Genomic DNA, 11,506 nt, shown 5'->3' with positions numbered 1-11,506 from the left:
GCAAGTACACTTGGAAAAGTCAATACTTTCACTGAATGAAGCGGCGGGGCGGGGGCGGGGTCGATTCGATTAGAAATCGATATTTTTCTTAACGAAGGTGCTTCGATCATGAGTGGAATGTTGGGCGGTATGAGATTTCATTTTGAGATTAGTCCAAACCTAACTTTTCAGAATATCAGACTTTGACGTGGGCCTTTTATCTATACGTCGGGCGTATATGGGGCATTTTTGTGGGATGTTAGAGATATTTGGGTCCATCGCAAAATATGTAACTATTATAATCAATTTAATTTTAAATTATGCATTGCATTATTATAGCAAACGCGTTCACATCACGTATGAAAGAATTAGATGATGTTACGTTTATGAAAGAACATTAATTCAAACTTTACAACGTTTTTTTATAGACATTAATGATTGAATCCCTGTTAAATTAAAGCTACACGCCTCAGCTTTTGATACCTCAACTCACAACTGCGGAAATAAAACGATGTCCAGAAGTGCTGTTTCTATTATTGTTTAATCAAGGTCGATCAAATGTCTGTAGTCTGTGTAAAGTTTACTAAGGCATCTCGTGTCCCTATGATTATACATAAGGTCGTTTGGTCACGCAAACATTAACGAAGCACAACATTTTATTAAGACGTCTAGAATAGTTAATAGTTCTCACAGGCTGAACACCACACTTAGTGCAGTACAGAAATCACCGACTCAAATACAACTTGCAACGAAAACACCACGAGATCCGAGAAGGCAAGAGCCTCAAGTGTAAGCTGATGTGTTGCAGCAATGTAGGGCCGCTTTTAAAAAAGAAAAAAAGAAAAAAATAATAAACCCTCTGTAATTCATATCGATTTAAATGACGAACAAGGCACCAAAGCCGCAAGCTGCATCCTGGGTCAATTTGCCTGGAGGAGAATGCAAAATTAAAATAAGATAGATTTCATGCAGACGTAGATTCAAATGCCTATGTGCTATTTTTTTAAATCCTAAAAGGATATTTTATACTTCTGCCCTTCCTGGGACTGGTTTAGTTCTTATTTCTACTGCAAAATAAATGATAAAATACACTAAAACCGCGAAGTTTGCATTTTCTACGGTGACTTTCTTTAGCAATCAATCTTGTACACATGACCAGCACGTTTATGATTCCGCTGAAATGTAATGTTTATATTACTTGTAATTTAATCATGAACACTGTTCATAGATACACGGGCCAATCCGTTTCGCGTTGAACCAGGGTCTCGTTTAACTTTTGAAACTCACATGCCTGTTTTAGTCGCCTTGGGAAAGTGAAACCTATTTTCTAAAGTGTAATTATATTGATCATTCAGGATATGATTACTAGATAGTTAGAGCTTTTTTTTTATTAGGTTGCCGATTTTGAGATAAAGCCAATACTCTTTTGCACTTTCACCTGCAGAAAAGCGTTTAAATTACTCTCCCCTTTCCGATTATAATGAGATTGTCGAGATTTAACGTTTTTGCGGAAGGAGCACTCCCTAATTATGTAAAATAAAATTGTACCAAAGCTTCGTGTGAGGTTATCTGCAATAGTTAATCTCTCTCCCTTCCTTTGGAGGGGTCTCGTGGGAAATTCAGCTGTGGTGTTGATGTTTATTGATTTTAAAACAGCCAAATCTACCTGCATTGTTTAATTTTGGGCCGCAGCACCTTATATGATGCGACTGTTAAAACGTGACCCTGGTATCCCCGTGCACTTTTTCGATCCTGTGTCATCTGTGTATGATCAGTCTGTAATGATTAACAAACGACGGAACCACGTTTTAACAGGGCCGTGCATCATATTTGGGTAGGTGACCAGCAGAGGTCCCGTATTTCCCACAACATCTGTTTCTAGGTTTCACTGTTGACAAGTGCTGCTTTTGGTTTGTCTGGTGACTGAAGGCGACATGTGAGTTTGAAGTCGATTGAGATAATGTTAAGAAGCTATTGGGGCCAGTGGCCTTTAATTTGTCTCGTGTGTAAGCAGCCTATGCTAGAACTCACCGACAGGGACATCTGCTGCAGCAATTCTCCCAAATCAATATCATAAACCAACTGAAGAAGCCTAAGCAGGGCATCAAAGAATATGTCGTCGAAAATTTGGAGAATATTAATATCTTCAGGGCTGTTGTGGATGAAAAACACTATCCTTTTAATTTTAGTTTGAATACAGTATATGTACACACATAAAGAAGCAATATCCCAACATAGCTATGTATTTCGTATAAAACCAGCCGTTCAGATGGATATTGTTCTTGTGCACACTTTATATGCTCTGTAATATATAACCCAAAATGAATCATTCACAAAGTAAATTTGTGCGTTCTATAGTGTTTTACAAAAAACAATATTTTTATCAAAATATTCGTTTTTAATAGCTTTACTTCATACATAAATACATGTTTAAATAACAGAGGAGCGATGATCATTCAGTCATTTGAACCGAATCTTGGACAGGGCTGTGTACACAGGGTGAGTGTTCACTGGTCGCTACAAATAGAATACCCGGCGTCCTTTATTTCTAACCCGTTGTTTATACCTTTTCCCCAAGACAGCTGCCAGGTATTTCTTGACAGCCATCTGTTTCCTGTAACGGCTGTAGCTGTCGGTAAAGATGCCATCGGAATGTCGCTTTGACAGCGGTTCCGAGTCCTTCTCAACGTCGCCGGCACTGCAGGCGAAAAATAAAATCAAGACTCCAACACTATGTGTACTCACAGCACATTTTAGGCTCAAACACACATCCCGCACCCGACTCGACCCGACCCATGCCAACCAAGACTTTACCAACTCGCTCCTCGAATGACGAATGGTGACGGTTTATTTGGTGGTGCGCGTTAATTTGGAGGTGCTGATACTTGTTGGGTTAGTTTACCCAACAATACACATTGATGATTGAACGAGGCGCGATCTGTTCACGAACAGCGATTTCCCGGTTCTTCATGACAAATGTAAACAGCATTATTCAAGGTGGGGTGGGGTGGGAGGTACGGAAGAAGGCTTCAACACATAGAGGGAAACAAAGGAAGGAGGGTAGAGGGAAATTAATATTTTAAAAAAAGAATAAATTAGATGGGTATGTTGGACAATATCACATAAATAAAATCCAGGAAGGATTTTGTTTAGAAAATGAGGATTTAAAAAAATTATTTCTAAATGTTAGAAACTTACCCATCGCGCTTTGTTGGAATGAGCGATCTAAAGAAGCTCTGCATTTGATTATTTTGCTTTCTGACGATTGCGTCTTGATGAAAGTGTGCATCAGCGTTTCTCTGCGATCTAAGATACATAAAAACCAAGTGCAAGAGCGCATCAGCGATCCACAATCAGAATGAAATGTTTCAGATTGCAGTATTTGTTAACATAGATTCGACCACCACTGATAATGTCACTAAATCCATTGTTTTTGTTCATATGTTTTAGATGGATAACGCGTTTGATATTGCAGATATTTCAGATAATTGCAAGGCAATGCAGAGCTTTATGAACGGGTCTGGCATCCTAATTATTGAACTGATTAACATATTCACGCGACTTTATGAAGCCCACGTTTTGCACATCCCCTTGACATATAACTCGTGAAGTGATGTTGTAATTATTTCGTCGTTTCCTTTTCAATTAATTGCATTTTAAAGTAAGCTTTTGATAAATAAATAAATGTACAGATAAATATATAAACTCCAACACAAAACCGCCCGTCGAAGATCGGCATTATATTTGCACACGTATATGTAAATTAAGATCACCTTTTCTCCGGCAGATAGTATAACGTGTTCATGTCGCTAATCATCGATGAAGGAATTCGGATACCATTTCGATCAGTTTCGTAAGTCAAATCAGGTAGCGAGTTTCCCTTTTCATCATACGCCTCATCTTCGTCCCTACAAAAGATCAAAAGAATTAAGATCTAGTACACTTTGGCAAAATGGTAAAGTGGCGTGGAAGCGGTTCAGGGTGAACATTCATTTGCTTTGCATGTTCTCTATGGGTAAGATTTACTTCCTTTTCGTCTGCGGAGCCGGGCTCTGCTTAGTATTGAGATTAAGGCATTGATGTAGGAGTCTAGCGGGATCCACATCAGACGTGAGCAAACTAACAAGTGGTGCCCAACTTGGACTGACGTTCTTCAGTCCCATAACTAATTCATAACCCTGCAAATCGAAAATCTACGGACGCTACAGGAATCTTTCTGATATTGTGCACTGCCTTATTCTCCCGAGAGTACGAGGTCTGTTCGGGACTTGAATAATTTAAACAGACGATATAATGGGCCTATTCCACAGCGCCTTTGGTGAGGCAAAATTAAGTTTAAAATGTTCATGACTTATTTTTCCCGAAGGGGTGATAAGGGAAAACGTCAAAACTTCAATCGGTTTATATTTATCAAAAGAACAAATGTAAACCCATTTTTGGCGTTCGAGTTTACCCCTGTAGCGTCGCTACATTAATAACGATAAGGAAACAAATGATGACTCTGAAGGTAGACAAAAATGCTGGAGAAACTCAGCGGGTGAAGCAGAGTTTCTCCAGCATTGCTGTCTACCTTCGATTTTCCAGCATCTGCAGTTCCTTCTTAAACAAAATGATGACTCTGTGCTGCCAGCGACTGCTGTAACTGTTGGCGGTCAATTGCTGGTCTACATGTCTGATGGTTGCAGTTTGAGGCGATCATAGCCGGGTGTCCAGAACGAAACAAGAACGTGCGAACCAGCCTTTACAGAGCAATCTTATATTTATATGGCGCCGCAGACGTAGCAAAACGTACCATATGAGGATTAACAAACAGATTTTGACGCAAGGCCATAGAACGAGATATCAGGGCATATAGCCAAGGGCATTATCAGGGCAAGATGATGCACGGAGACTATTAACACCGGGCGTTTCCTTATTTTAGACCCACAATTCTCCAGATGCGATAAATTCAACATAAAACATCACGTTTGCTTTAGGCAATATGGCAATTCGATATATATTCGCGGCCGATGTACTAATCTACCCCCTCAGACGCGTTTCCGAGTTTATGCTTTGATATTTTAACTGTTAAACCGCCATTATTTGTTTTAAAGAAAATACACGCGGATGGTGACAGGGTCAGCATTTTCACCAGTGGCCTGGGTTTTAGGCACCTGCCGGTTTACTGGTAATTCGTGAACCATTATGGGATTATTTCCTAATCGGCCCGGCTAACTCAACACGCGTAAGGCCAGTCTGAAGAAGGGTCTCCAACCGAAACGTCTATTCATTTCCTCCAGAGATGCTGTCTGACCCGCTGAGTTACTCCAGCTTTTCGTGTCTGTCACGCGAAACATAGCTAAATACCGACAAGCATTCACATTTTTTTTTAATAATCCAACTTGCCAGTGTAGTGCTACGAAAGAAACAACATTTCCACCTGCATACATTTTAAACTTAAAAAAAAAACAGTCGCTGCATTTTTACATTTAAAAAATGTACCTCCGCGTGTGAAGACGGTTTCATCAGGAAACAGCCGATTGAAAAATCAGGTGTATCATCGGTTAGCGCTAGACTGGTTGTTCACACATTTAATAAACGCTCCTGAACCAATGCGGCAGCTCTCCGTTTGCAACAGAAGTCTCCGGCTCGCCCCCTGACCTGTAATTGACGCGATTTCACACCGACTCTCTCGGGACTTCCACTAGGTTCAAGTCTCTACATTCAATTTACCGAGCAATCAACTCCATCGGGCCAACCAACGACCGGCTGAACCGTGCAGTGGCGCCCTGTTAATCCTCACCGATCTGCGCTACCTCTCTCCTGCCCAGTGTCTGTACAGTGCTAATCGCGCAAATCTCTCCCTGTTACTCCCGACTAATCGAAATGAAAGGACGCCCAGCCTGATACATGCTTTTCATTCATACCGAAACAAACGCGCTGTGACATACCACCTCCGAGACAGTCCCAGAACCGACCTATTGAAGCAGTTTCTCCAACACGAAACAATATCACGACACGGAGACAATTCAACTACTGGGGTAAAACGTGCTGTTCAGCGAAAAGCTGATACGAGGGCTTGCCTTCAAGTCCCCCGGCGTGGTTGCAAGAAGCAATCGGCGTATACATATATATTTAGCATATATATATATGCGTCAGTCTGTTTTCTACATCTTCCCTTCAGTCATTCCAGTTCCTTTCTTTAAGTTGTCCAGGTTTCCGGCTACAGTCTTCTATTTCATTGTAATTACACATCTACCTTCCCGTGCGTCTCCATAACACAGCCTTAAACCTCGCTGCCTTCGTTAATTACAGTGCTCCCTCTCTCGCTTTCTTTCTCCCTCTCCCTCTCTCTCCCTCTCTCCGCTCTTCGCCCATATCTCATCCCTCCCTGTCTCCCACGTTGCGCGTCAAGATTGGGAGATAATAATCAAGAGGCATCGCCGGAGCGGGGCGCCCGGGATCGCTGGCTGCTGTCAACAAGTTAAAAAAAAAACCTTCCACATCTACCACCGCTGGAAACGGTAATTTAAAAGGGAAAGTGGGGGGAAAGAAGGGGGAATAAAATAAAGTGTAAACAAGGCACCGATCCAAACCAGTAAAGCTTGCGCAGAAAAACAAGTGAACTCCACTAAATAACTAAAACAGAGCTCCTACCTAAATCCTGGGTAATCCATCCCGGTAGGTGAACAGTAGACATTGCAATGCATTATGATCCCATACACAACCATGAATGCTATCGTCGCTTTGTTGGGCATTCTTAATCTGCAAAGTGAATATCAAAAGTTTAAAACCCAAGAGCAAAATTCACGTTTCAGTCCCGCGATGGGCAAATGGACATGAACTGACGAGTACCCTCGATGAGAGAAAGAAGTTACAGAATTATTTATACATTGCCTTTCCTTTTAAGAAACAAAAACAAATCCTCTTTATATGTCCTATCTTGCGATAACACAAAGAAGCGCCCGGCAGTTAGAGGTTGAGGAAAAGCTAACTTTGCTGCCTCTCACGTACCTATTGCAGTTTGGTTGAGTCTTGCACGCGGTGTGGTCCGGGTTTACTCCTGATTCTGATAAAATCTTCCTCACGGCAACTGACTGAGGCGACGCTGAGATGCTGATGCCGTTCAATTTGCCACCGTTCCGTGCTATTATATATATGCAATTATCAGAAATCTTTGCAAACAATGTTTGAAATACACATAGCAACAGATGGCTTTGTAAACATTTGTCTACATCTTATCTTTTTTTTTGAACTATTGTTTCTTGTACACTTGCCCTCGGATTTTTATTCATGAATCAGACTGCTTTCCTTCTTTTTAGACACGGTGCAAGTCACGTTAAGACCATGTATCACGAATAGACGTCATCAGCTTGCGATATTCCTCCCGGAATATAACACTCTTTCTCATCGTTTATCTGACCAAAGTCATAGCCCACTCATAAACATGGAAAATTAAAAATTCCATTGCGCTGGCTTTGGTACCAGTACTTATCGGGGCGTTTTCGGGATTATTAAGTAGAGAGAGGGGTGAGGGGGGGGGGGGGGGGGGGGGGGGGTGGGGGAGGGTGGGGTAACACAAACGTGCCATCATAATAAAACGATTAAATAGTACAGGGTAACTCATTATTAAGGGAGGGGGGGCGTAGAATATGAGTAAACTGATATTTGAGAAGAAGCATTTGGGGAACTATGACTTGCAAACATTGATCTGTTTTGGTCAACTCTATTACCGGAGTGGTCGAGCTGTCCACGATGACAAAGATGTCAACTTCAGGGAATGGTACAAAATCAAAGAAGGAATAAAAAGACAAGTAACGTCAACATAGTTTGATGTTAAGTCCCAAGTGTCTGGCAATCTAACGCATCGTTTCCCTTTTAGCGCGTTTCGACTTTCTTTAATATACCTATTCTTTTTAATATTGCATGAAGACGCATCTCGTTGCAATCCGAATGTGAACTGCTGTAGGTTATAAAGTTGTCGTCTAATGTTTAATATTCTTCTGTGAACTTTGGTTCAAATGCAACAGGACTTGTATCTTTGTCCTCAATGGCTTAATGATATTATTTTCCAAATCTTAAAACAGTTTACTTTTTAATCATAGCAATTACATACCAAAATAAAGTTCAGACTTCCATAAACTCATACATTCTAGGAGCAGAATTATCGAGTCTACTCCGCCATTCAATCATGACTGGTCTATCTTTCCCACTCAATCCCTTTCATGTGCAGCCCTGCGACTAACACTGTATTAGCAGTAATTCATGCCTACTGAATCCATACTATCTTTTGTGTTATTGAGCACATTTACCCAACGCCAATAATCCAAATCCTCCAACTTCGAAATAAAACTGTTGAATACAACTGCAAACGAGTGAGCTATACGAAGACGGCACTGGGCCCCTCTGTACCAACCGACTCTCGCCGAGGGTACATAGGGACCCTGGGTCCCTCATGCCAACTGCTTGTCACCCAGAGCATATCATATCGGGTGCAGTTTTCTTACTCTTTCATGCTGATCTTATTCACACAGAATATACTAAAGGAGAATTCTCAGAAGGCGTTTCCTTGCATCTACACTATTACATTCTCGGCCACAGTTAGCATTAATTTCTTAAGTTCATAACTTCTAAGACGATCAGACAATTTCACGAAGTATCTTCTGTGATGGGTCTGGGTAAGTAAGGACAGTGCGGACTAGAAGTTCATCAATCCATAAATCCTAGGAGCAGACTTAGGCCATTCAGCCCATCAAGTCCACACCGCCATTCAATCATGGCTGATTTATCTTTCCCTCTCAACCCCATCCTCCTTCCTTCTCCCCATAACTTCTGACACCCGTACTAATCAAGAAACACGTAACCCCTACTTTAGATATAGAATACTCCGAGAGATTTGATTTTAACCATTTAAATAACACGACGCGGTGATATTTTTTGGCTTGTTTCTTCCTACGTCAAATTTCTTCCTAAGTCAAATCCCTCTGAACATTAAAATCAGACTCAATTGGATATCTGTACACATTAAGTTCGCCATTCCAGGTGCGATTTTAAGCACGTTAACTTTCCTAAATGTTAGCAGATGTACGTGCATGCCTGGCCCCTTGCGATGTAAAAAAAAAACACGATCAGTTATCACGACCATCAGAGTCGTTTGCATTTTGAAAAAAAAGAAAAGTCAAGCACGTGTTCTTGTTTTCGATCTATAAAATGCGACCAGGCATGATTGACCACCAAATGCACAGTCGAATTCTCATAAATCCTTTTGCCCATTTACTGTACACTGTCAGCGTCCCGAGGGGCCACGGATGATCATTTAGCATTTCCTGTCACATCCCTAAAGCAATTATGATGTGATTAGTTATAAATTTGCTGCGGCATTCCCGCCCCCACGTTGCGAGTGCCTGGAAACGCAAAAGACGGGATCACAGCTCCCCCGTGCGTTCAATGCACAATTCCGAGAATCGGCTCGCATTGTACAGAGTCATACAGCAGGGAAACAGGCCCTTCAGCTCCACGTGCCCATTGCCGACCAAGCTTTGTCACAATTACAGCATGTAATTAATCCTTCTTGCTGAAAAAAATGCACAGAAGGTGCAAAAATAAAAAAGCCACGTAAAGGGTGGTGGGTGAATGGAACATGCTGCCCAGAGGCGGTAGGTTTGGCAGGGACTTTTCGGAAAAAAAGTAGATAGGTACATGTATGGGACAGGTATGGAGGGATATGGGTCAAACGCAGGCAGGTGGGACTAGTTTAGATGGGACATGTTGGTCGGTGAGGGCAAGTTGGACAAAGGGCCTGTTTGCATGCTGTATGATTCTACCACTAGAAGGGTAACTCTCTCTTGGAAGGGTATTTTTGTTTTACTGACAATACAATGAAGAATTGCCATTGAACCATAGAGTTCTCCATTGCGAGAGGATTTAGGAGCAAGGATATTCTACTGCAGTTGTACAGGGCCCTGGTGAGACTGCACCTGGAGTATTGTGTGCAATTTTGGTCACCTAATTCGAGGAAGGACATTATTGCTATTGAGGGAGTGCAGCGTAGGTTCACCAGATTAATTCCCAGGATGGCGGGACTGGCATATGATGAAAGAATGGGTCCATTTGGCTTGTATTCACTGGATTTTAAAAAGGGTGAGGGGGGATCTTATAGAAATATATAACATTCTTAAAGGATTGTACAGGCTAGATGCAGGAAAAATGGTCCCGATTTTGGAGGAGTCCAGAACCAAGGGTCACAGTTTAAGAAAACGGGGTCGGCCATTTGGGACTGAGATGAGGAAAAACCTTTTCACCTCAGAGAGTTGTGAATCTCTGGAATTCTCTGCCACAAAGGCAATGGAGGTAATTTCACTGGATGTTTTCAATGGAGAGTAAGATTTAGCTTTTAGGGCTAAAGTAATCAATGGATATGGAGGAAAAAGCAGGAACGGGGTACTGAATTTAGATGATCAGCCATGATCATATTGAATGGTGGGCTGGCTCGAACAGCCAAATGGCCTACTCCTGCACCTATTTTTCTGAGTCATACAGCATTGAAACAGGCTCTTCGGCCCAACTTGCCCACACCGACCAACATGTCCTTTGTACACTAGTCCCACCTGCCTGTGTTTGTCCCACATGTCTCTAAACATGTCCTATCCATGTATCTGTCGAACTGTTTCTTAATGGTTGTGCCTGCTAAACGTTGTGATAGTACCTGTGTACCAAATAATTGTTCAGGATAGTGTTGAGATTCTTTAGTGTAACTGAACAGTACTTATCCAGCAAAAAGGGGAGTATATCATATTCCTGACTTGGGCCTTGGTGTAGGTGGAAGTGCTTTGGGGTGGCAAGAGATCTCACTTGCCAGATGATACCCAACCCCTGAATAGCTTCTGTAGCCACTGTATTTTCATGGCGGGTCAAGTATTTTCAGGGTTTTAATGGTGGCCCACAGCAGGCCGACGCTTGGATATGTGATGATGGCAATGCCATTCAATGTCAAGGCTGGGTGGTTAGACTATCTATTTGTTGGAGATGGGGGCTTAGTGAAGTAGCAGTTAATTGTGCTTCCTCGCGACATCAGTGACCTGGGTTCAACTCAGACCTCCAGTACAGAATTATCCCCAAGGCATGTTGGTTGATAGATGAATTGGATACTGTAAATTAGACCTAGCATTAGGCAATGGTTGGAAAGTGAGCTGATGGGCATGTGAGTGATGACAGGTGCCAGGGAGTGTGGGGAAATTAGATTAATGGGATTGCTATGAGGGCTGGGATGAACACAACAGGCCAAAGGGCTTCATTCTATGACGTGAGAAATCTCCAATTGCCTGACACTTTTGTAGCATGAATGGTACTTGTCTTTTATCAGACAAGCCTGAACATTGTCTATCTCTGGTGTCAAAGGTAATCATGCCAAGGATGGCAGTTCTTCGTAGTGCTACTAGTTGCGGGCACTGACTGTCTCACTGTCATTGCTAAGTTGCTTCACTATGAACCTGACATCAGTATATAACACCATGTTTGGCAATAACATTTTCAGAATGAAATCCAAGAA

At 41.9% G+C, this 11,506-nt stretch overlaps 1 protein-coding gene across 1 annotated transcript; it reads right to left on the bottom strand.

Moving 5' to 3' along the window:
* Positions 1 to 503: 503 nt before the first annotated feature.
* On the bottom strand, positions 504 to 7,299 carry LOC129696363 (glucagon family neuropeptides-like). Its single transcript, XM_055634200.1, has 7 exons — positions 6,973 to 7,299; positions 6,616 to 6,723; positions 3,753 to 3,887; positions 3,178 to 3,285; positions 2,546 to 2,677; positions 2,011 to 2,131; positions 504 to 908 (listed from the first exon to the last, which is right to left on the bottom strand). Exons 2-7 carry the CDS (start codon positions 6,714 to 6,716, stop codon positions 900 to 902), a joined length of 606 nt encoding a protein of 201 aa, XP_055490175.1. The 5' UTR covers positions 6,717 to 6,723; positions 6,973 to 7,299; the 3' UTR covers positions 504 to 899.
* Positions 7,300 to 11,506: the final 4,207 nt, after the last annotated feature.

This window comes from Leucoraja erinacea, chromosome 4 (assembly GCF_028641065.1).
Source record: "Leucoraja erinacea ecotype New England chromosome 4, Leri_hhj_1, whole genome shotgun sequence".
Lineage (NCBI taxonomy): Eukaryota > Metazoa > Chordata > Chondrichthyes > Rajiformes > Rajidae > Leucoraja > Leucoraja erinaceus.
Note: the sequence above shows the minus strand (reverse complement) of the source record. Positions and strands in the feature narration are given on the sequence as shown.

Excerpts from the sequence above, each read along its gene's own strand:
- LOC129696363 (XM_055634200.1), bottom strand. The coding sequence starts at position 6,716 with ATGCCCAACAAAGCGACGATAGCATTCATGGTTGTGTATGGGATCATA. Across the intron at positions 3,888-6,615 it reads ATGGATTACCCAGGATTTAG|GGACGAAGATGAGGCGTATG; the intron begins GTAGGAGCTCTG and ends GATCTTTTGTAG. Across the intron at positions 2,132-2,545 it reads GCAGCTGTCTTGGGGAAAAG|CCCTGAAGATATTAATATTC; the intron begins GTATAAACAACG and ends CATCCACAACAG.